The following is a 26,576-nucleotide window of genomic DNA, read 5'->3' on the forward strand; positions in this document are numbered from 1 at the left end:
TGCGGCAGTGAAATCATTTGGGGTAAGCAACAGCTTTACGCACTGTTTGCAGGTGATTCAGGCTATTCCTGGGCCTTTGTAGACCATTCAACGTCTTGTTCCTGAGCCATTCCAGTGTTTCTTTAGTCTCTTGCTGAAAGATTTTCATCATAGCTTAATTTCTTTCAAGATTGTTTTGTAACATAAAAAATAGTTTTCTGTAGTTTCAATATCATTCTAAGAATTGTTGTTCATTAAAATGAACGGATTGGTCAAGGATCTAAACACTTATGGTGAAGGCAATGTACATGGATATTGAATTAAGAAACAAAATGGGGATAAAACAATCATTTCAAACTTTATTGACATTAATATTCCTTTCTATTGCGCAAAGAAAAAAATATATTAAAAGTATTTTAATCACTGGTTGAATATACTCTGTATTATATAGAGAAAGCATTAGACTGTAAATTTCCCAATTCAAGCCTCTAATTTGCCCAAACTTGCTAAAATCCATTAAAAGGAAACTACAAGAGGAATTATTACAGAAAAGTTAAATATAAGCCTATTTTCGAAAAAAAACGCAAAATCCTGAAATGTCTGCATCGGAAGAAAACCTTTGTTCTACCGAAGGGGAAATTTTTTTTTTTCTAAAAATAGAGTATTATATTGATAAAAATGCCTTTTTATTTTGAAGGTTTATGTGTGCATATACTTGCTGGTGAGGTGAAATAATGAGGACAAAGAAAGCATTGGTACAAATTGATTAAAAACAACCTGTTGAAGAAAAGGCACCCTATTGTTTTGCATCACATGACAGGGCTACCGTTTTATATACAAATAACCAATCAGAAATGGAGAGATGTCACAACTTTGTGCTCAGAGGCAAGGCATTGTTTTGCTGTATCCATAGATTCCCAGAGTTCCTTGGGCTAAAGGAGAGCTGTTTGCTGCTATCAATGACATAACATACTGTTGAGACTATTTCTATTGTTGCCTTGTTATGTTCTGGTTTAAGGTGCTGGTGCCTTGGGTGCAGCCAGATTTTTCCTGAACAGTGTTGACATTGGGAAGGCAATCAGAAGGACCAAGAGTATAGCTGTCAGGTTAATGCTTTGAAGCAAGAGTTGGCTTGGATGAACCTGAGCGATGTCTCCGGCGGGATGTATCCTCATTTGATGCTGAAGGTATTCTCCCGTCCTCTTCAGCGATTGGAGGCTGTCATAATAAAAAACAATAGTATCATAGGGAACCTGCCCCCCCCCCACACACACACAGCCTCTTTTTAGAATGATGGGAACAATACTCAAATATTGTAAACTTACATCTACTCTGAAGTCTTCAAGCCTCTTAAATTTGCTGAGGTAGCTTTGTAATTTTGGGTCCACTGACAGGTTCTTGATTTGTGAGTATTTCAGATATGCCCAAAACTTCTCCAGCCCATAAAGCTGACCTAAACACATGAACAAAACAGTGGCAATATTTTTTAGTCTTTCCCTACTTTCTAAGAAAGGCAAAAAAAGAATAACTATTACACAGATATTCCATACTCCGTTAAAGGGAAACTAAAGTCTAAAATAGAAAAATGCTAGGAAAGCTGTATTTTGTATTCTAAACATATACTTACTGCAACAGAAGCCTAATTAAACAAATGATTTATGTATCAAAGTTGGCCCCAGGGGGTCACCATCTTGTAACTTTGCTAAACATCTTTGCAAGACAAGACTGTGCACATGCTCAGTGTGATCTGGGCTGCTTAGGGACCGTCATAAATTATCAAAACAGCACAAGTCAAATAATATCTGCCACAAGCCGATACAGCAAGACTGATTAATAATCAGAATAGGCAGAATGTACTGGGTCCTGTGTTGTCATGTAATCTAATGTGGAGTTTATAGTTTTTGTATTGTTTAATTACAAACTTTCTCCAACTCTGCAGAACCAGTGGCTGCAGCAAAAATAATCCTCCAAATAGAATCCCAGTTTATCTGTTTAAATCTGGCTCCATGATCTTTGTCCCTGCAGCTGGAGTTGGAAACATTAAAGAGGACGTAAAGGCAAAAATAAAATACCATTTATACTTTATTAACTGAAAAAGAAACCTAGCCCAAATATACTTCAATTAAAAAGTCTGTACAGTTTTTATAAGAAACTTGACTGTATGCAGTGAAATTCCCCCTTCATTTACTTGCTCTGACTGCCTCAGATATGAATCTCTACATGGTTGCTAGCTGTTCTACAGGGAAACAAACAAAGCTGCTCAAGTTCTTATAAAATGGTACATATTGTTTAATTAAAGTATAATGGAGACAGGTTTCTTTTTCATTAAAGAAAGTAAAAATGGGATTTTATTTTTTTGCCTTTACATCCCCTTTAATTAGCTACTATACAGTAAGTTGCTGGGCCTCGGGAGGTATTTATTGTTGTGAGCTATGTAACAGATTACCGTGTTCATAATCACGAATAGTTTCTTCCTGGAAGTCCTTAAATAATTCTTGCCGGAACTTCCTTTCCAGTCCATAGCTGTAAAACCTGAATAGACATTCCAAGCCATACCTGCAAGTAACATATTTCTACATTAGAACAGAATTATTTAAACTATTCTTTGCACATTCTAACATTTCAGTCCAAACCTACATGTTGCTATGAGTTATTTACCAAATCACTTAAAGAAGATGTTCATCTCTGAGTTAACTTTTAGAATGATATTCTGAGGCAATTTAGGTTTTCATTGTTTGTGGTTTTTGAGTTATTTAGCTTTTTATTCAACAGCTCTCCAGTTTGCAATTGCAGCAATCTGGGTGCTAGGGTCCAAATTACCATAGCAACCATGCATTGATTTGAATCAGAGACTGGAATATGAATAGACGGGCGCCTGACTAGAATGAGGAGTAATAAAAAGTAACAATAAATTGGTTGTCTTACAGAGGAAAATATTTCAAAATAACTTTTAGGGACAGATTTCACAAGGGTCGAATTGAAAATTTGAAATTCACTTTTTGGAAATTTTTGTTATGGTCAAAACTGTCAAATTCACTTGGGAGTTATTCAAATTCAATTAGAGTTTTTCAAAAAATTAGAATTAGAATTAGATTTTCGAGATTTATCATACTCTGGCCCTTTAAGAACTCAAATTCGACTATTTGCCACCTAACACCTGCTGAATTGCTGTTTAACTCAATGGGAGAGGAGCAGGGATCAATTTGGAGTTGTTTGCAGCCTTCCTGACATTCGGAGAAAAAAAACTCGAATCAAGCTTTTTAAATTTGAATCAAATTTGATTTGAGTTTTCGGGTTGATTTAATTAATACGAGTTTTAAAAATTAAATTTTTTTAATAAATTTCAAATGGTCGAATTTTTGGGAGTTTTTAAAAACTCGCATGAATTCGAAATTCGACCTTTGCTAAATGTGGCTCTTAATGTATTTCTTACCTGTAGTTTTCCTTTGCTTCCTCCACAGCAAGTTGTTTAAACTCCTCATACATTTTCTTGTTAAAGTGATCTCTGAGAAAGAAAGACCAGAAGCGATACAATGTGTTCATCTCTGGGGATTGGCCTACTCCTAGTCTTTTCCTCTCTAAAAAAGACAAAGAAAAAGTATATTTGGTTAAAACAGATACATCTTTGTCATTGTCCTACATATTTTAAATTGGTATCAGACAGTAAATATTTTTGGAACTGTGCACAAATGTATCCCATACATAAATATATGATAAGTGATATAAAGGTTACTTATGCAACTGTCATGATTTCAGCTGAAAAATGTGGATAAAGGGAATGTTGCACAAGGCCATTTCAGATGCTTTTCCTCTATTTTTATTCAAAATATATAGTGTAAAAAAACATACAGAATTACGTTAAAGGAGAATGAAAGGCAACTACTAACCACTTATAGCAGCTCTCACAGAGTTGTATCTGATCACTGTTTTTAGCTCACCAAATTGAGTTATGAAATGGTTTAAAGGGGTTGTTCACCTTTAAATTACCTTTTAGTATGATGTAGAGGGTGATATTCTGAGACAATTTGCAATTGGTTTTAATTTTTTATTATTTGTGGTTTTTTGAGGTATTAGCTTTTTATTCAGCAGCTCTCTAGTTTTCATTTTGAGCAATCTGGTTGCTAGGGTCCAAATTACCTTAGCAATCATGCATTAATATGAAAAATGAGAATAGAATATGAGACTGGCTGAATAGAAAGATGAGTAATAAAAAGTAGCAATAATATATTTATAGCCTTACAGAGCATTTGTTTTTAGATGGGGTCAGTGACCCCCCATTTGAAAGCTGGAAAGAGACAGAAAAAGAAGGCCAATTGAAAAGTTGCTTAAAATTAGCCATTCTATGACATACTAAAAGTGGATTTAAGGGTGAACCACTCTCTAATCTCTACTTCCTTTACATGCAAGCACACCCACCCCCCTACCTAGTAGAGAAGAAAGGGGGAAGGATTTTATCACTTACCATTTAAGCATCTACGGCGATATTTATGGTACACTTGCTGTGTAAAACCATTTTCTTTCAATAGTTCGTGTGAAGGATGTTGAAACTTTGGCAAAGAGTGGGGGGTGCAGCCATAGCTTCCTGTAAGGGGAGCACCTTCTGATGGAGAAGCATTTGAGCTGCTGCAAGATAAAATTATTTAAATCAGTCATTACACAAGCTTCCATTGTCTTGTTCGCTAAATATCTGGTTATAAGAGTATTAGGTTACACTTGTACTGTTATACTTCTGTACTTTACATCAAATTTGACTTGTCTATTTCCATTCCTGTTACTGTGCATTTCCTTTGTCAAACTGTACCTCAAAAGTCATCATACTTATTCAACTAACCCCACTAACACCCAGGGAGGGGGCGAGAGGAGCAAACTGAGCATGCTCAAGCCCTAACCCTGGAGGTTTGTGCTGAGAACAGGAAGTCTGATACAGAAGCCCATGTGTACACAATAGAAGGACAGAAATGCTGTGTTTCTTTTGACCGAGGGTTACATTGAGGGTTTACTGGTGTAGTCATATAGATCTTTCTGATTAAGCTTACTTAGTTTTAACATTTCCTTCTCCTTTAAGCTGTAATGAGCAGGTAGTTAGCAAATGTTATACATTATGTTTTGGGCTTCTGTACCAGCCCAAGGCAACCACATCCCTTTAGCAGGGAAGATCTGGGTCTCTGAAGATGCCCCAGTAGCTCCCCATTTCTTTTCTGCTGATTCACTGCACATGCTCTGTGCTGCTGTCACTTACTGAGCTTAGGGACCCACTCACAATATACAGTACACACAGACCAGAAATGTCACAATATAAGGCGGATTAGTAATTAATACAGATAATGACTACATGGCAGCAGAGAAACAAGTGCAATTAGCATCAGAATTTAATAATCTGCCCTGTAGCATCATCTTATATTAAAGACCAACCTTTATGGGATAACCCCTAAGCTTAGCTTCTCAACAGCTTCTCAGAGCCCACTGAGCATGTGAGTGTCACAGACACATTCCAAGATGGTGACCCCCTGTGACAAGTTTGAAGCTCTGGATCATTGCTGCTATTGACAAGCTGAAACTTTAGGCTGGTGCAATAAATCCAGTATATAAAATATGGCATTTTTACCCATATTCATTTTTAGGGTTCCTGTTAAAGGAACAGTAACATCAAAAAAATAAAAGTTGTTTTAAAGTAATACACTATAATGCAGTGTTGCCCTGCACTGATAAAACTGCTGTGTTTGCTTCAGAAACACTATTTATTGCAATGGGGCCGGCCATTCGAAGGAGAAAAGGCTCGGGTTACACAGCAGATAGTAGATAAGCTCTGTAGAACATAATGGTGTTATCTGTTATCCACTATTTAACCTGTGCCATATAGCCTTCTTTCAATTTCCACCATTGATATTCAGCAGCTTGTTTATATAAACTATAGTTTTACCAGCGCATGATAATACTACATAATATTTTCATTACATTAAAATACTTTACGTGTTACGGTTACTTTAAGGGCACTTGCAAAAGTGGAGATTAGTTGTCCGCAGTAGAGGAGATTTATCACAGGAGACTAATCTCCATGTGTGCCAATACCTTAAAGGGTCAGAAACAAAGGAAAAGAAAATGCCCTAAAAGCATTTAGACATGTAATGTTCATTTAGTCCAAACTTTTAAAAATGCAGCACCATTTCCAGGAAAAATATTTTCAAAAATATGTGCTGCACCACTGATGTCATGGGCACTTTATCAGGGGTAACAAAAATTAACCCTTGTTATGTTAAAGGGGATGTTCACATTCAGACAAGGGCCCAAATATAAACAGACTCCTGTCTTTAGAAAAACACTTGTTCAACTAGTTTTAATTCTGATGTTATCATTTGTATCCCCAATAAGGAAACATTTTATTGCTAATGCACAGGAAGCAAAACATGAAATAGTCTTCAAGAACTTCTGAGCAAGTCTCTTCCATGCAGCTTCATTGGCATATGTTTATTTGAATTAAATATTATTTATTTGGGCCCCGGCTCTTTTGGGCTGCAGCGCTGGAAATACGCAGCCGCACGTGCATGTGGGGGAGGGGAAAGAATCAACTGCATGGAGAAGTTTGCGGCTGGGGGACCCTGAAGCTGCAGGCCCGGTGGTCCCCCCCGGTCCGACACCAGGAATGTTTCTAGGGAGAGGGGCTGTTCATATTTGGAAAAGTCTTTCATGCACCATATTTTAAGGGCAATGGCACATAGGGAGATTTTCTTCACCCGCAATATGTGTTACCATGGGCTACAAATCTCCTGAAAATGCTTTCCCACTGGCAATAATGTTAAGCACAGGTAAGAAAACATATGCAGCAATACATTTCCTGAAGTTGCCATAATTTTCCTCGTGAGGCAACTTCGTAAAGCTGAAGCATTTTTGGGCATTTGTCGCCTGTGGTACTGAAGATTTAACCGAGAGTGACAAAACTACCCATGTGCCATCACCTTTTGGGAAGATTAATGAAGTGTCCATATTCAGCACCTGCATTTAAACATTCACAACAGCAATGGTTTTAAACAAAAAGTAAAGTTATTCATAGTACTCCAAAAAATAGTTTATTATGTACAATTTGTGATGAGGTTTGCTAATAAAGGAATTGTTCAGGGTATAAATAAAAACTGGATAAATGGATAGGCTGTGCAAAATAAAAAAATTTCCAATATAGTTAGCCAAAAATGTAACGTATAAAGGCTAGCGTGACTGGATGTGTAACATACAGTAATAGGCAGAACATTACTTCCTACTTTTCAGCTCTCTCCTGCTGATTGTTTACTAGGCAGTTACCAATCAATGACTTGGGGGGGGGGGGCATGGGTCAGAATTGTTTGTGGTTGAATCTGACCTGCATGCTAAGGCTCAATTACAAACTCACTGAACAGTTATGTCCCATGTAATACTACTCACCTGACAGAGGAAGTCCGTGGTCGATGTTCCTTAGAATCCATTACCCAACCAACATGGTACTCTAGCGGGGGATTAGTACTATGTCGAGTTTTCCGCTTTCTTGGACTCTGCCAATACAGTTTTTTTTTTTAAAAAAAACAAAATAAAACAAAACACAACGCAAAGTACAAGCATTTTTAATTTCTTTTAGGGATCCACCCAATGGGCCCTGTGACTACTTACTGCACTCAGGACTTAAAAATAGATGAAAAGGAATGTAGATATCCTACAGTATGTATACATATAGTCATATGAAAACGTTTGGGAACCCCTCTTAATTAATTCTTTGTTTTGTTTATCATTGGCTGAGCTTTCAAAGTAGCAACTGCCTTTTAATATATAACATGCCTTATGGAAACAGTAGTATTTCAGCAGTGACAAAGTTTATTGGATTAACAGAAAATATACAATATGCATCATAACAAAATTATCCAAGAAAACACTGGCACACAAAGGCAAGTAACAGCAGGGTTATACCCTTGCGTGTTTATTCTGCAAACGTGCAACGTTTCGGGGTCAGACACGCAAGGGTATAACCCTGCTGTTACTTGCCTTTGTGTGCCAGTGTTTTCTTGGACAGTTTGCTGAGGGGGGTGCCGATCCCTCCAACACCGTGCACCAGGCGCTGAACTGCTGAAGGCCAGGGTGTGCGAGCGGGATACATCACATTTCATACCAAAATTAGACAGGTGCATAAATTTGGGCACCCCCAAATGAGATATTACTTCAATACTTAGTTGAGCCTCAGGTAACTGCGATGGGTATATTTGTTTTATGTGGGCCTCTTTATCAAATTTTGGTTTGGAAGCCTGAGTTCCCCTTTAAGAAGATTTGATAAACATGAAACCCTAAAAAAAATGTACCTTTACATCAATAGACCTTGCTTCTTTAACCACAGGATAAAATCTTGGTGTTTTATTTGGATCTTTCAAGCGTGGAGTACGAGGAGATTTTGGTGTTCTTACACGACAAGATATTGGTGATTGTAGTACATCTGTTGGGTGGGATTGTGTAGTCACAGATTCGTGAACATCCTCACTGCAAACTGTCCGAAAAGAGATTGCTCAATTTTGATACCCGTTATAAATTTCATACATACTAAAGCACCAAGACAAGCAGTATCATTTTATAGTGTGTGTGGGGTTTCATTTGCAATCAGTTAAAGCTACTGCTTTCCAGCCTTAGCCAAAGTTGTGTAAATGCAAAGATAAGCCTCCATGAAGGCATACTAGAATTGCTGCTTTGTACAAGGATTTTCCAAGGGCAGCATTTAATTTACGTACACAAAACAGCTGTACGTGAAAAACAGAATAATAGCACTATATGAAAGAAAGTGTTGACGTTTTCACTCCTATTTTAAATACAACTATCTTTTTTCCCCAACATTTAGGTACTACAGATTGCCATCAAAAGATGGAAATACCTTGTTTAAAAGTAGGTATGATCGGCGGGGATTGCCCAAGATTTTGCTCAACCTGAATTTCTGGTGCAAAGTTGTCAAACTCTTCTTTGCTGATAAGATTCAGTTTCCTAAAATGTTCTAGCTCTTGCTTTGTAAAAAAAATGAAATTAAAATTGTTAGCACATACAAACAATCCTACTTCTGAATATCTACATACAATATGTTATAATATGTACAAAGTGTTATTGTTCTAAGAACGTGGATCTTTTTGGAAAAGTTAAACTGAAAACTGTAGTATACTGTATGCTCTGCACAAACATTTGGACTAAATCCTACATTTAGGCCAAATTACAGAAAGATCTGGTCAACTGGCATCTCAAATGGACTATATAATAAAGCCCCTTTAGTGACCTTTTACTACACACTTCCATGTAGGGATCTGCCTGGACATCCCACAGGCTGATCAGTCTGACTTACTAAACTATGTCTTGCTTAAAAACAAAAACCATCCCAAGTATTATATATTATATTTATAAATGAAACAGATACCTTTGAGGGCACATAATTCTGTTCCTCATAGTCCATCCACAAGTCTTGCTCATAATAATAAAGTCCATCATTAATGACCTTGGCCAATTCAGAAGTCATCTTTGCTCGAGATATATGATTTCCCGTACGGTCACCTCCAGGGTGTTTTTTTAGATGAGGAGGTGTTTGTGTAACAATTATGATCTTATTAAGGTCTTTGTCATCTATTTCATTATCAGAGTCATCATCAGACCAGTCCGTAAATTTGTTTTTACGCCCTTGCATATGCTGCAGCTCTTCATCAAACATGAAATCCAAATCCTCTGGGTCAGGTTCATCACACAGCTGGGGTTTTGGAATTATTTGTGTGGGAATATCAGGCTCCTGTATAGACAAAGATTTAGAAAAAATTTTTTGAAAACATGCACCAGTCACTGGAATATCTTCTTTAAAAGAAATCAGTATTCACTCAAATTTCCACTCTTTGTCCAGTGCACTCCTTGAGAATCTGTAACAAGACATTAGCTTTGGTGTATATGTCATAGGAGGTCAAGGCCAAAACCAACTGAAACAGCAGAGATAGCACTGTGCAACACACTGAGCAACACACTGAGTTGGTTCATAGTCTATAAAGGCTGGTAAACTACAGCTAGCATATGGATAGAACTCTTAACACATTTGAAAATGTTTGTATTCGATTTAGAACTGGACATAGAAAACTAAAAAAAACTTCTAAACCTACTGTTAAGAGATACAAAGCCATAGCAAAACCTGCATGAAATGATTGGATATCTAAAAAAAATTTCCACAAATAAATTGTGTACCAAATGACATTTTGGGGCTAAATTGCTAACATAGGTTCTAAATTCTAACCAATAAACGTGGCTATAGACGTAACAATTACAATCTTTTCAAACAAGATCGTTCATTTCAATACACACGTGTAGAAACGTCAGATATACAGGTAGATATACAGGTAGAAACAATAGAATTCTATCAGTGTGTGACGATTTAGCAATGGACGATGTTTGAGTACCTTCAAAGGCACCCGATCAAAATTTTCCGTCCAGCCCAATCGACGAGCCAACATCCAAGTCTTCTGCCGATATTGGTTGGCTCATTTCCCACCATACACGCACCGAATATCGTATGAAAATTCGATTTGCACGATATTATCTATGGCCATCTTTAGTTTTGAGCATTAAAAAAAAGTAAACATTTTATTGGTTGCCATAGGTAATTGCTATGAGTAACTGCACTGGTGCAACTTAGCCCATGTTCGTAAATAAGAGCATTTATTTTAACTAGCTGGTGCATCCATGATGCAATCGGGGTCTTGGAGGACATGCACTGTCATTATATGGGATAATTTATAAACACTAGGATGCAATCCATGACAACCAATCAAATTGTTGCTTTTGTTCATCATGTAGCAGTCATAAAAAAGGTATTTGCTCCCTGTGTGTGCCATACTATGCCTCCCCTATGCTCCCTGTGTGTGTCATACTCTTCCTGAGCTATGCTCCTTGTGTGTACCATACTCTGCTTGCCCTATGCTCCCTGTGTGTGCCATTCTCTGCCTGCTCTTTGCTCCCTGGGTGTGCCATACTCTGCCTGCCCTATGCTCCTTTTGTGTGTCATACTCTGTCTGTGGGATGAGAGTCTGGTGGGGGTTTATCATCATTTGGAACTACTTGTTCAGGGTCTCCAAGGTGTTTAATCATGGGAGGGGGGGTTGTTGTGCTATCCACAGGGGAGAATGAGGCATATGTATTTAGTCTGTCTTAATATGACTTTATAAACATGTTGCACATATGACTGATGAGCGATATCCCTGTAGAGAGCACCGACCATTTTATTTTTTTGGTTTGCTACCATTATTAACATGGGCATGGTCTTAAAAGTCCTGATGGTTACATGGGTGTGGTTTAAAGTGGGTGCAGTTTAAAAACAGGGAGTGGTCAACACTGACTTCCATTATGGGGCCTCCACCACTTAGGCCAGAAAAATTCTGGTCCTCGGTACCACAGAAGTTGGACAGCACTTACATAGAACATAAGCCTTAAGCAAAGCTTGGATTCAACAATGTCACAAGACAGCATGACTGTCACACCCCTCTACTTTACTCTTAAAAATTTCTTTGGCAAAAACAAAACTTTATGAGCGCACTTAATATCATGGAAGGCAAGAGAGCAGTGAAGAGGGGTCAGGGAATGTACATTTACACTCAAAGCAAACACTGCACTTAAACCTCATAGTTTGGCCTTTCCATAATATGAAGCAGTGAACAAAGAGGGGAGTTGGCAACCCCATTCATAGTCCTTAAAAATGGCAATGGAACCATTATGGCATGGGCTGCAAAATTATGAGAGCACTTAAGTTTGCAAAAGGAAACCAAAGCTAAGGTATGCAGTTCATGAAGAAGTAATTCACCTCTACCCACACTGCTAAAACAAATCCTGTAGTTTATTATTATCCTGTGGATGATCATAAACCAATTGTTCTGCCATACCACAAAAATAATTCTTTGCTTACGATCAACATATAGCCATTGTTTCAGAGTTATAAATATTACACACAATAACTTTTTTTTTTTTTTTACCTTTGATTTGACAGGGGAGTGACGGTGTCTTTTTTTAACTTCTATCCAAGGCTCAGAGTCCAGCTCTGGCATGCTTGTGGAGAGGACTTTGGGCATACTTTGTAAATTACTTAGCCTGTTACTTCCATCCTGCAAAAAAGAACATTCTTTCCTTGGAGAATTCGGTACAGAACCTATGATAACAAACAGAAAAAAAGTTCATGCAACATAAGAAATGTAAACCTTTCCATGCCAAAGTAGCTTGATACTGCATAGACCAAAATGCAACCAGAACTGTAAAGGTGTTATGATCAATGGCAAAGGGGAACTAAACCCTCCTTTCACTTTACTAGCTGCTAGCTACCGGACCTCCTCTTTCCTGGTCTCAGGGCTTCTTGGCAGTAACTGGCAAAGAGGAACACTTGTATTGAAAGTCAGGCAGTGATTCTGTCCAATGTACACGACCTTACTCTATGATCACTGCTATGAGGCCACAGACCAGTCACATAGTCCTCTGTGAATTATTTAAAGGCAGTGGGGATTGATGAGGTTGAGGCAGTGAAGTTGTTGTGCAGGCTATGATTTAAAAGAAAACACTGGGAAGAATTAAATTTTTCTTCTTGTTGGAGATTGGTTGAGGTGGCAGCTGGGTATACAAAATAAATGACATTCATAAAACAGTTTGTTATCCCAACAACATCAAATACAAGGGATTGTTTTATTACTACAGAGAAGAATCACAGTCCTCAAAAATGGGCATTTCTTAAAAAACTAGAACAATGTGCAAAACTGCCATAATTCATGGCTTTCGAGATTTTTTTTTTTTTTTTTAAATCATAAATTCTGAACCTACACTATTGTAAAAGTGGCACCACAATTACTCCAGGAATACACAATTACTTTATTTTTACCACCTGTACGAGACTCCAGTTTCTTCCCAGGTATAAATTCTGGACAGTCGATGAATCTAGAGAAGTCGGTACGCGTCAAGTCAAAAGAAGGACCACTTGGGATTGGCCATTTTTCAGGATCCCCTTTTCTTCTTATCTTCTGATCTACTATTTCTACCACGGCACTGTCTTTCAATGCCTAAAATATATTTTAGTCAGTAAGGCCAATATGTTTTCCCCCAAAATAAAACCAATAATGTCTCCTTTACTCCATGTTTGCTGACATTCCTTTCTGTGACCTTAAAAGGAAACACTTGCGAAAATGAAAATATAATATAAGCTTCAGCATACTGAAATAAAGAAACTTTGTAAATGCATTCAATTAAATATTTTGTACGGTTTCTGAAATAATCAAGTTTATCTTCACTATTCCGCTTTCAACGTCTGTTTTTCTTCATTCTCTTTTTATGCAGGAATTGGGTGTCAAATAATCATTGACCGTTAGATCCAATATAGCTTTTGGGGGGCTCCTTTTGCCTAGAAGATGTATTAGAGCTCACTATTAAAATCACCAGACATCATGTCTCTTTACATGCAGGATTTGTGCAAAATGCAGTTATTTTGCTAGATTTTGTATGTACCAGTATCAGTTATTTGAGTGAGCTTTAATACATCTGCTAGGAAAGGACCCCCCATAAGATGTATTGGATCTAACTATCAATAAATATCTGACACTCAGCTGCTGCATGAAGACAGAATGAAGAGAAACAGATGCTGAGAGAGGAATAGTGAAGATAAACTTGATTATTTTAGAAACAACGCATAATATTTAATTAATCGTATTTACAAAGTTTTGTACTTCAACATGCTAAAGCTTATATTAAATTTGCATTTTTTTCACGACATTACTTCTTTAAGCAAAACACAGTCAAGCCACAGTATTTCTGATTTTCTGATTTTCTCATTAAATGGGCCCTGCTGCCTTAAGTCAAATCCTATTCCATCACTAGTCAAAAATGATATATACACTATATTAATATTTTACATATTGTTTGCTGTATTCTTTTGGAATCCACAATCACAACAAGCAGGCAGTCAATTTATAAAGTGGTTATCAAGACAAGCTTTGCATCATACAAAAAAAAAAAAAAAAAAAAACCGTCATGCACAAGGGGAGATTTTAAAATACCTCAATCACACATATGGATGTTTGAATAACAAAGAATGCAAGTTTCAAGTTTAACTTGACAAGACTTATTATACAGTTAAGGTTGGGGGGGGGGAGATAGGTCCTCTACTCCCATTAGGCACAGATGCCTAACGTGGATCATGTGCTCCTATTATTAACATGTATTTATAGAGCGCCAAAATATTGTACAGCTCCTACACTTAAAGGAGAATTCAACACCCCCTGAGTGACTCCACAAGTCCTACCCACTCAGAAGCCATCTTGCACTGATGAGATTTAAAGGAGAATTCAACCCTGTAGAAAAAAACTCTGTAGACCCTCCTCCCCCAGGCTAACTGCCCCCTCGGCATCCATCTTCCGGGTCTTCACTAAGCTGACTGGGAGATCGGCAATCTCCGTCAATTTTTGGCGCATGCACCAACATACCGATCTCCCAGTCAGCTTACCGAGGACCCAGAAGATGGATGCCGTGAAGTCCGCTGCCAGAATCTGCGACGAGGGGTAAGTATAAAGTATGGGGCATTTCCCTGGGGGGGCAGTTAGCCTGGGGGAGGAGGGTCTACAGAGTTTTTTTCTACAGGGTTGAATTCTCCTTTAAATGTCATCAGTGCAAGATGGCTTCTGAGTGGGTAGGACTTGTGGAATAGTGAAGCAAAGAACCTAGACATAGGCACAGTAGTTAGGTCATACCAAACTGCTAAGTCTCTGCATTGCCCTCTAGTGTTTTGAAGTTGTAGTAGCAGTTCTGCAACTATTCAAAATTGGCAATTCAGTACTTACAAAAGGATATTAAGGAGTTGGAGAAAGTGCAGATATGTTCAACTAGACTCATAACATGGATGGAAAAAAGAAACTGTGAGGAAAATCCATCAAGGTTGGGGTTGTTTACTCTGTAGAAAGGGTGCTTGCAAAGGGACATACTTACTCTTTATTAGAAGACAGATTAGACAGATAACGGGGGAGGGGATCTTTTTTCCTCAAGATCAATAAAACACAGACCACTCATTTAGACTTGATCTGAACTTTCATTTGAAGCAGCAAAGGTAGTTGGTCCTTCATGGAGAGGGCAGTGAGGTTGCAGTGGCAGATTCTAATCCTGCCTTTTATTCATAGCTTCTTAAATAAGCATAGTATCCAAAGCTTTCCAGTTTGTTTGGTATTGTCATCAGTATATACAGTATAGTTTATACCTGTAAGTGTATGGATAGATCGGTTTGTATAGATACGTGTATCAATGTAAAATGGGGTTCGTTTGGAGGAGTTGAACATTTTTCAACCCAAATTAAACTAAAATACAAATAAGTCTGTACATGTCCCCTTTCTATTGTATTCATGTGATATTGGATTTAAATTCTGTACTAGGTGTCAATACTGTACATAAGTACAAACACTAGCACAGCAGCTATAAAGAGCCAGGGTAGTGCCCTCTCTAATATTCATAGAATATGTCAAACTAGGGGATAACATTCTTTTTAGTGGATGCTTTCCTTGATACATATTTACTAGCCAAAATGTAAAGTAATGGATAAGAGATGACAGAAATATACCTCTTCCTTATACTCCAAGCTATAAGCTGTTATGGGGTATACATTATACTCACAATTGACACATCTAACACTACTCCTATTCATATTCTTAGGAAGAGAAACAGCATCCTGATCCTGGAAATTGGATTTATAATATGCTTTTTTGTGTATGTGTACTGTACTAAAGTGATACTGAGAATTACAAAGTCTTATTTACTTTTTTTTTTTTTTAGCAAATGTGCTCTGAATCGTAAGGAAAGCCTAGCTGCAGCCTACTATAGACGACATACCAAATGAAGCCCGAGACTCCTCTGCAGATAAAAATATTTATAGCTGTAGTAAAAATACTGCAGAGCTAAGGGTACAGGGGATACACTAGACACAAATGCTTTATAGATGTCCTTATTAATGTTATTCAAGTTTATGCATTGGCCTACCATGCCTCTCATGGGCACCACATTTTCTTGAGAGCCTTCCCACTGTGCAGGACAGGCTACCCGGCAATATCCAAGAGAATTATCCACTACAACTACAGTGAAGTTGTGGAAGAATGTTTTGTCAATGTAATTAAATAAAATTCAATTAAACAAAATTCATCTAAAAATAATTGGTAAATTTCACAATGCAATATTGTTTGAGTTACTGCATTCTAATTTTATTTACTCAAAATTCTTTCAGTTAACACACACCAACTTTCTAATAAGTTTAATTATTTTGTTACATGAAACGGTCTTCACTACAAAAAAAAAAAGTGACACTAAGAATTCATGAGCACAAAATAAAAGTAAATCATTAGGGCTATGTTTCTGCTAAAAATTGTTATTACATTCCACATGTATTGCACTAGCACACTGGGGCTCATTTATCAACACTGGGCAAATTTGCCCATGGGCAGTTACCTATAGCAACCAATCAGTGATTAGCTTTTTGAAGCCAGCTGCACTGGCAATGAATGACAATGAATGCAGCAATCGGATTGGTTGCCATTGGTTACTGCCCATGGGCAAATTTGCCCAGTGTTGATAAATGACCCCCACTGAATGTCTGCTTCTAGGCCTACTGCATAGAACAATGAAGAATCAGCCCATATTTTCTAAATCAGAAGCAGTTTACCTTAGTTGCATACATATGAGAAATGGGATTGCAAGCCCTAATGTCATATTATTACCAAAAGTGAAATAAGAAAGAGATTCCTTTTTTCTGTTCAGGACTGGCCTGACAGGGTACTGGGATTTTTCCCAATGGGCCTTGGCCTGAGTAGTAACTTCTGCTCTCTTACCTTTTCCAGGATTTATTGTGTTTATTGTGAAACAGTTAATTTAAAGGAGAATGAATGTGGCTAAAAATACCATATTTTATATACTGCACTTATTGCACCAGCCTAAAGTTTCAGCTTGTCAATAGCAGCAATGATCCAGGACTTTAAACCTGTCACAGGGGGGTCACCATCTTGGAAAGTGTCTGTGACACTCACATGCGCAGTGGGCTCTGAGCAGCTGTTGAGAAGTTAAGTTAGGGGTTGTCACAAATTATCCAGCAGCGAATGAGGTTTGTCTGTAATATAAGATGATGCTACAGGGCCGATTATTAAATTCTGATGCTAATTGCACTGGTTTCTGCGCTGCCATGAAGTAATTATCTGTATTAATTACTAATCAGACTTATATTATGACATTTCTATTCTATGTGTAAAGTATATTGTGAGTATGTCCCTAAGCTCAGTAAGTGACAGCAGCACAGAGCATGTGCAGTGAATCAGCAGAAAAGAAGATGGGGAGCTACTGGGGCATCTTTGGAGACACAGATCTTTACTGCTAAAGGCCTGTGGTTGCCTTGGGCTGGTACAGAAGCACAATACATAATGTACAACATTTCTAGCTACTTCTTTAGTTAGGCTTTACTTCTCCTTTAAGACTTAGGGGTCATAGAAGGGACAGAAGCCAAATGCATTGCCACAGATAAGCAGAACCCAAAGAGCCTGATAATTATATAGGTCTGGCAGTGTGCAAGTTTCTTTGGAAGACTTTGCACAGTGGAAATGGTAGATTAACCAAAACAACCATGTAATATAAGCTTTATAGAAATGTCCTGCACACTCTATATCTCTCTCACAGCTTGTACTATGTAGCAATAATCCCATAAGAAGAATATGCAGGATAGCACAGATGTCTACATAGTATTTTGAATGTGTCTTTTTGGAAGTTGCCACACTGGTTGCTGTGCTAGAAGTTTACCCTTGATCCTCTTGTTACTGAACAAAAAAAATAATGTGATATCTCTATACATGTATCACAAGCACAAAATTATACAAGTTCACCCATGAGCCTTTTGTTACTGCTGCACAAACAATAATAATAATCAATTTACCTCACAGATGAGATCGACATCTGTGGTCAAAGACTGCACACGATAGAAACCAGCAATAAGAGAAATTGGCAAAAATCCCTGCAGGTCCATCTTTCGCCTGAGAAAGAAGTCTTTTTCCAAGTTCTCCGTGCTAAAGTAATACTCGCTGCAAAAAGAAAACATGCTAGTCAATGTCCCTTCCCAAAAAGCAACATTCAACTACTTTTAAAAATACAATAAAATACTTACATTTGGCGCTTAAGGTATTCCTTAAGCAATTTTTGATCTACAGGATAAATATGCATCCCAGTTCCATCATCGTAATAGTACATCATACTTTTAGAAGTTTCCATTTTGTCTGTCTTCATTCTGTTCTCTCTGGCACTATATGAACAGCGCACTGTTGCAATGAATTGAAAACAAATTTTTTATAGTTTAATTAACTAGTAATTTTCACAAACAGCTTGCTAATCACTGGCAATTGGTAAAGTTTATTACATATACTGAACCAGCCTAAATGTGCAGCATCTCTATAGTAGTAATGATCCAGGCTTCAAAGTTGTCACAGGAGTTTCCCCATGTTGGATTTTGTTAAGAGTGCCTATGACACGCACATGCTCAATATGCTTTGAGCAGCTTTTGAGAAACTAAGCTTAGGGCTTGTCGCAAGCCTTCAAGCAGAAAATGAGGTTTGCCTAAACTATTGCCACAAGGCCGATTATTAAATTCTGATGCTAATTCTGCTGGTTTCTGAGCTGGAATGTACCAATAATCTGGTTTACTAATCACTCTTATTTTGTGACATGTATATTTTATTTATTTCAGTATATTGTGTGTTGGCCCCTAAGCTTAGTAACGGACATCAGCACAGAGCACAGTGAATCAGCAGAAAAGAATACATCTTTACTGCTAAATGCCTTGGGCTGGTATAGAAGCCCAAAACTTAATGTACAACATTTTTACCCTACCTCTTTACTTAAGCTTTAGTTCTCCTTTAAAGGTAACACCTTGTGAAACAAGGTCAACAAGCACTTGGATACAGAGGGTTAACGTTGCTAAATTGTTTCTGTTGAAGTTGACCAAGCATCGAATTACTGTATTGATTAAATTTTGCTATACCTGTAAAAAGCTTTTGGTAGTGGCCCAGGATGCACCAATCCATTATTGGACAACAAAGGGGAGGATTTAATAAAACCGATACTTCAGGTAAAAATGGGTTACATACAGTAAGGACTGCCTCTTCCACGACCTCGTCCACTACCTCTTCCTCTGATGTTTCCTCCTTCACTCCGTACACTCGAAACTTCATCTAACTCATCCTTCCGATCAAAATGCCAGCCTGAAAAAAAAAATGGAATAATCAATAAGCTTTTTAATGTTTATATATACCGGATTCTGTGTCAAAATTAAGCACAGCAGTGCTTTTGTTTATTTATTTATTTTTGAAGAAAGAACCATATTCCCCAAGAAAGCTAGAATCTTATGATTAGAATGAACAAACAATTATGGAGATGGGAAGTGTGTGGGTTAACTGTACACACTCTAGAAATAGTGCCCTAAAGCAGTGCTGTCCAACTAGCGCCCCGCGACCCCCTCCCTTGTGGAGCCCCGCACATGAAAGTCTGTCTGCTTCCCATGTGTAAGATTTAAAAGGGATCACTATAGAGATTAACCGGCCCCTGCATAGTTTACACCTCAAATTCAGACTGCATTAGATCCTGCATGGTTCATACATGTATTCCCCCTGCATAATTCACACCTGTAATACCTCTATTGTTCACATCCTAAAACCCTGTACTGTCAACACATTATACAAAATGCTGAAGGGACACCAGCACTGTGTCACAGTATGTAGTACATCTTAGAGATAGGTTTCCCTGTCTCCTGCTCTGTTCTGCCCTCCCTATGCTCCGTGTGTGCCATACTCTGCCTGCCTGATGCACCTTGGGTGTGCCATACTCTGCCTGCCCTATGCTCTCTGTGTGTGCCATACTCTGCAGGCCCCATGCTCCTTTGTGTGCCATACTCTGCCTGCCCTATGCTCCCGGTGTGCCATACTCTGCCTGCCCTATGCTCCGTGTGTGCCATACTATGCCTGCCCTATGCACCTTGCATATGAGTGATAAGTGATATCCCTGCAGTGAGCACCAACCATTTGTCTTTTTTTTGCTGTGCTACCACAATTAATATGGACATGGTCTTGTGGTATGGGTGTGGTTTTAAGTGGGTGCAGTTTAAAAACAGGGAGTGGTTAACACTGGCTTCCATTAACGGCCCTCCACCATGTAGGTCAGAAAAATTCCGTCACTCAGTACCACAGAAGTTGGACAGCACTGCCCTAAAGCAGAATTAAAATGCATTAGGTTTACAGTCCAAGACAAAGTTGGGGGGGGGGGGGGGATCACGTGCTAAAGGCTTACTGTAATTTCTCTGTTTGTTTTTCTGGCTTCTGCTAAACGCACACTGAGAACCTGAGTTTTTATGGATTGCTGGCCTTTCTTGTTCATTTGTTTTTGTCTCCTCTAAATGCAATGGCATCCATTTATGCTTGTTGTCTGCATGACAAATATGGAAAGTAATTAAGGTTTATAATTAATTCATAAAAAAATTGATTTTCTGAAAAGTATCACAGCAACCTACTGTATGTGCATAAAAAAAAAACAAGATAATGACACAAACATTTTTTCTTTTGAGTAGTAGCCTCCATCTGGTCATTGGGTCTTAAATTTTTAACTTGTACTTCCATATTGCAGTTCTCCTCTGTTTCGTGGACATCATTATGACCAGTCTTCCCATCACTGTTCTTCTCTTGTTTGCTTGCATGTTCTCCGTTTGTTGTAGCAGCCAGAATGTTTTTGGTCTAAAAAGAACAAGATGTGAAATTAACTTTAAGCAAGTTGTAGAGAGTGATATTCTGATTTCTGTTTTAGAGTCAGAAGAAGAACCAATATTTCAGATATTATCAGTGTATTTTCCAAATATGTATTCTACTTACTCCATGGTTTACGATTTCACTTGGTGTTGGCCAATTTGTAATGTCATGAAAGTCGCTAGTCTAAGAAGAAACACAATTATGATATTAATTTATTTGTGCAATCACCACTCTATATTCTCATCAAACAAATGCAAAGTACATACATGTATGGTAATCTTAAAGAGGTTATTCTCCTTTAAACTAATTTTTAGTATGATGCATAGAGTGATTTTCCGAGCCAATTTGCAATTGGTTTTCATTTTTTATTATTTGTGTTTTTTGCGTTATTCAGATTTTTTTTCAGAAGCTCTCCAGTTTGCAATTTCAGCAGTCTGGTTGCTAGATTTCAAATTACCCTAGCCACCATGCACTGATTTGAATAAGAGAATATGAATAGGAGAGGACCTGAATAGAAAGATGAGTAATACAAAAAAACAATACATTTTTAGCCTTGCAGAGCATTTTTTTCTAGAAGGGGTCGGTGACCCCCATGTGAAAGCTGGAAAGAGTCAGAAGACGACAGCAAACAATTAAAAAACAAACTATAAAAAAAGAAAAAATGAAGGCCAATGGAAAGGTGTTTACAATTAGCGATTCTATAACATTATAAGTTAACAAAGGTGAACCACCCCTTTAAATACTCCTAACAACTTAAACACTACAGAAACAAAGCAGCAAAAAAAATATTTTGATGCCTAATGAAAGCAAATGTAATTTTAAACAGCTTTCCAAAAAAATAAAAACAATTATACATTTTCAGTTAATTTATAGTTATTTGTGCATGCACTTGGTACTGGCACTGAAACAATGTAACATGAGGTGGAGGGAAGCGCACTATTGCAACATTGGTCCAACTGTACATGCAGTCAAAACTAGAGCATAGAGAAAGCAAGTTCATTTACCAATAAAAAAAAAATGATTGAAAAGTAGAACTAAATTACAAAAACAAAATGTAAAACACTTTAAACACTAGAATATTTATTATATATGCAATGGCAGCATCACTTCACAAGATTAATATATAATCAGTTTCATAAAATGCAGACAATACCTTCTTTGATGGAGGTTTTCCGGCTCTAATCACTTTTGCTGTGCTTTGTTGTCCTAAAAATAAAGAAAGCATATATTTTAACTACATCTAACATTTCTTCATACATTGCAATGTATCAGAGAAAAATTTTTTTATAAGGTGAAACAATTTTACATGATCATTTTGAGAATTGTTTGACACCTTATAAACTATAAATGGTCACCAAAGCTAACACAAACGTCCCACAAACGCTAAGTTAGAAATCTTGTTCTAGAGGTAGCATGGACAATTCCGAGCTATGCCACCCTATTTTCATGGGGCCTTTGTTCAATCCTAACCTCCCACTCCTTCACCCTGTGATAGAAATCGGCTTTCAGAGTTTTCTGTTCACCTTACGCGCATGCCCATTATGCACTCAAATAACAATTGCAGGCCAAAGTAAACCAAGCAGATGCACTGCAACTAAACAGCAAGGACAGGCAATGACCAATGAAAAATACATAAATCCACAGGGTAAATATAAGGAGGCATAGCTTTATAAACCGCTCTACCACCAGGAAAGTTGTAAAAAAAACACTTGACATAATGAGGTGAAGTTATACAAGGAGAAAAGTAACACTTAAGTAAATATGCACCTAAGAGTGAAGAGATGATTTTTTTTTTTCAGTTGAGATTGGCTCTTATATTTTACTATCCATGTATGTGAATATCTTTACACATCTTTTACATCTTCTTTCTTTCTGACAATGTCTCTTATAGGAATCCACTATTTTGGATTCGGCCAAACCCCCGAATCCTTTGAGAAAGATTCAGCCAAATACCGAACCGAATCCTAATTTGCTTATGCAAATTAGGGGTGGGAAGGGGAAAACATTTTTTACTTCCTTGTTTTTTTGACAAAAAGTCAAGCGATTTCCCTCCCAGCCCCTAATTTGCATAGTAAATTGGGACAGCTAAAGTTAATTCCATGCTCTAAAAATTATGATATAATTGGTATCACTAAGACCTGGAATGAAAGTGGGAAATGCATTTCACAGGGTTAAACACGGAACAAAAAAAGTCTGTAAAATGCTGCTTAATAAATATACATGTCAGTATATTCCCCTTGTAAGCAAGGAACATAGTTGCAAAACAAAACCTTTGTGGTTCAATAGAAGTGCATGCTTTTAAGGCTTTCAAGTTAGCTGGGACGGCTGAAACGTTTATCTGGTACAAGGAGGCCAATAAATCATGCAAAAAGACAATCTAATATCTAATAACTCTTAATATCAGAAGGGGACAGTTGGTTGATAATAACAGAAAAAAAGCAGAGATTGTAAACTCTAATTTCACAATAACATAGGGTTAGCTTGGCTACTATTTGTAGCCTAGAGAAATTGGGTTTTAAATCTCCAGTGTGGATTATTACCCTAATAACACAGGGTTAGTTGACATCTCTGGAAGAGGTATGAGTTAGAATAAAGTGGTTTGGAGTGCATGTTTCTAGAAAATGTAATTACAAGCTGGCAGTTTGGCATTGTTCCTAACAAAATAAAACCTTCTGAAACACTATGGTTAGCATACTCTATTGTATTTGCAGAAACATAACAATTAAAACAGCAGGTGGAAGACAACCACAACTCTTTTATTGGTTGTTTTTGTATGTAAACTTGTAAGTTCAATGTCTACACCCATTCATAGTACAGTGCTGTGAAATATGTTGGCTCTTTACAAACTAGGGTTGCCACATTTTCATAAGTAATTTACTGACCAGCAGGGCGGCAGCGATAAAGGGGACCTCTGTGACGTCAAAAGGGCAGCATGATGACAAATGTCGGCAGATGACATCACGGACAGCTCCAGGAGGAGGAGGTACGAGAAAAAGTAAGGGAAAGACTAAAGTTGGCCATAGACGCAAAGGTAAAGTCGTACAAATATTTGTTTCGTATGGCAATCTGTCGTTTAGCAGATCAGACAGGTTAGAAGATATGTCGGCTAACGATAATATCTCTGATGCATTGCCTATCTGACGATATCAATGGGTGACTGTCACTCCTATATGTTGGACATAACTTTCGTACGATTGCAGCCCGTGAATTAATGGCCACAACAACGTCTGATTTTTTTCTTTTTTCTAATTTTATTTAATCTGAATTCTGAGATTGCAATGCATGATCGTTCACCGACATGAGGTTATATCTGCATGTCTATGGCCAGCTTTAGTTACCAGCAGATTTAAGAGTGGATCTGGGATCTGGTGTGGGCCAGGGGCTGAACTTGAATAACAAATTTACTGGCTACTACATTGCCCAGAGAATGCTCTAACTTGGCACAAATTATGAATTATGAATATCGAAAGAGATGTGGAATTTGAAATGGACTTATAACATTTATAAATGGCCCATATTATTAGACAGCTTAACAAGACTGAGAAGGTAGTGGAGAACACAGGCAGCATATACCTACCCTGAAGGCCACGGAAATGACCAAAATGACTGGTTGTAACATGGCTGTGCTTCTTAGTCCATGGATTGACTTTCGGTTGGGGGGCCTCAACATGACACGATGACTCCCCTTTAGTATTCTCCTTGTTGCTGTTCTTCTCGTCAGGTTTCTGTTGCCTGTTCCTCACCACCTGATCAGAGGCAAGGGACCCTGCAGGTACCTCCTGTACCCCAGCCGACATCTCCTCAGCAAAAGTACTAGTGTCCGGTATAGGGATCAGTAATGCTGTATATTGCAGTGATGAGAACTAGTGTAAGCTGCAGTAGTATGTCAGCGTGAAACAGCTGTCCCCTGTGAGTGAGTTAATAACCAGTATGTGAGCTATGCAGAGGGTAAAGAGCCAGTAGAAGGAGTACAGTGAATACAGTGTGCATGTTAAGAGCAGCAGGTAAAGCAGAGATTGGTTGTATATGTACTGAGCAGAAACTAAAGCTGTAGGGAAGCCCGGATGCAAGTTTGTGTGCTGCAGTAGCAGTAGTTATGGAGTCTGTGTGTGACTGTGTGTATATATGTGTGTACTTTAGGAGGGTGGGGGTTGTGCAGGAGCCTCGGCCAGCAGCTGCTCAGGATAGGAGAAGGTGAAGCCAAACAGAAGGGGCAGAGGAGCAAACAATGAACATTACATTACAGCTGTCTCACAGACAGATACTCCCAGCCCCGGAGAAGACACCAACACCCACCGTGAGGCGTATAAACAGCCCAATTCACACACAGAGACAACAGAAAGCCCCACTCACAGGAAAGCAAATGTCGCTGCTATAGGACAGTTACAATACGTTCCAGTTTACCCCCAAAATTGTGAACCGCGCTCTTGCGACGACCCTTCACGGTAAGGTTTATTTACTTGCAAAACATACACGCCCGTTTGTCCCGCCCCTTTAAGCCTACGTTCCCTGTTGGTTGCTTGGGCGGAGCTAGAGTAACTTGGCTTCACCTTCTCCTATCCTGAGCAGCTGCTGGCCGAGGCTCCAGCACAACCCCGCCCACCTAAAGTACACACATATACACACACACAGTCACACCGTTCACTGGTGGAGACTGACTGTATAGGGAGAGAGAGAGAGAGTCTGCTACTGTCTTGTGACGGCACGCCTCCCTCCCCTCCCCCCCCCAGGCTTCGCTGTGTGCTGAAGGGCTCCTTCGCTGTCACGTGACTCGTCCGAGACTACCTACCGTACTGATTGACATACAACAGCTGAGATGTCAGTCACTGTCATGCTTGCGAAGAAGGTTACGGCTACATTAGTAGCGGATCGCTCTCCGGTGACGTCACTAGCGCATGACGCACGGCGTAATCTTCATGTGATATTTATGGACACTAAAAGCGAGAGTGCACCAATACTTCTTTGGCTGTTCCTTGGTCTTATCAAACTTTGAGCGACGTATGTTCCCCCTCTGTTGCGGGCCTCCATATTAACGTTACTAAATGCGCATGTGCTAAGCTAATGAGCAGCGCTGATAGAAGCAGGCAGCAGCCCAGCCATAAGCAGTGAAAGTAGTTGTAAGCCGACAGGCTCTTTGCTTTCGCAGCCAAAAAAGTGAAGGGGGCAAAGCACACCAGGGTTGCCAGGTCTAATTTTGAAAACCAGCCAAAGTCGGCTACAAAACCAGCCCAAAACTAGCCAAGAGGCCCCTCAAAAGTTGCCCGAACATAGCACAATATGTGCAGTGAAAAAAAATCTGAAGAAATTAATGCATGTATGCGAAAATACACCTTTTTGAATTTTTCACTGTTGAACAAATGTTCCCATGAAGCAGATTGGGATAGATTCCCCTGTCACCAGGGACATAACTACAGAGCGGAGCCCAGGAGGTATAGGGGTCCCATGAGGCCCTACTACATATACAATTTCTATAAATATTGGGCAAACAGGTCACCCTCTAGACATTTTGGTAGCCAGCAGATTTGTGCCCCAAAATTGTCTGAAATTGAGTAAAGTCACCTGAAAGAGTGACTGGAGACTGAGGTACAGAGCCTAAAATCTGGTAACTCCCATCTTCTACACAAGTCAGTCCCATTGCATGCTGGGTGTTGTAGTCTTATATTACATTACCCAACATGCATTGGGAGACACAGGCTTGGCACATTAGGGCAAGGAAAAACTTTGGCTGGTTTCCAAATTACAAACCAACCAAAGGCCCAAAAAGTAGCCCAAATCTGTACCTTGGCTACAGAGTCGCCATTAGAAATCCCA

At 38.5% G+C, this 26,576-nt stretch overlaps 1 protein-coding gene across 2 annotated transcripts; it reads right to left on the minus strand.

Annotated features, from left to right (window-relative positions):
- Positions 1-318: 318 nt before the first annotated feature.
- larp1b.L (La ribonucleoprotein domain family member 1B L homeolog) lies at positions 319-25,374 on the minus strand. 2 transcript variants are annotated; one of them, NM_001097967.1, is given in 20 exon segments: positions 326-1,197; positions 1,305-1,432; positions 2,426-2,535; positions 3,413-3,557; positions 4,442-4,602; positions 7,393-7,499; positions 8,295-8,476; positions 8,855-8,981; positions 9,383-9,745; positions 11,964-12,136; positions 12,857-13,031; positions 17,915-18,059; positions 18,143-18,293; positions 19,155-19,232; positions 20,314-20,448; positions 20,573-20,753; positions 20,889-20,948; positions 21,919-21,971; positions 24,343-24,606; positions 25,170-25,203. In NM_001097967.1, coding segments are annotated over 19 exon segments (2,805 nt in total). In that variant the 5' UTR covers positions 24,563-24,606; positions 25,170-25,203; the 3' UTR covers positions 326-1,086.
- Between the last annotated feature and the right edge of the window lie 1,202 nt (positions 25,375-26,576).

This window comes from Xenopus laevis, chromosome 1L (genome assembly GCF_017654675.1).
Source record: "Xenopus laevis strain J_2021 chromosome 1L, Xenopus_laevis_v10.1, whole genome shotgun sequence".
NCBI classification, from domain to species: Eukaryota; Metazoa; Chordata; class Amphibia; order Anura; family Pipidae; genus Xenopus; species Xenopus laevis.

What these genes read in the sequence shown, in the direction of transcription:
- larp1b.L (XM_018239412.2), bottom strand. Translation starts at nt 24,562, where the DNA reads ATGTCGGCTGGGGTACAGGAGGTACCTGCAGGGTCCCTTGCCTCTGAT. An exon ending in GTGAAATCGTAAACCATGGA is followed by an intron (nt 20,754 to 20,888) that starts GTAAGTAGAATA and finishes TGTTCTTTTTAG; the next exon opens with ACCAAAAACATTCTGGCTGC. An exon ending in CATACCTACTTTTAAACAAG is followed by an intron (nt 8,477 to 8,854) that starts GTATTTCCATCT and finishes CTTTTCGGACAG; the next exon opens with TTTGCAGTGAGGATGTTCAC.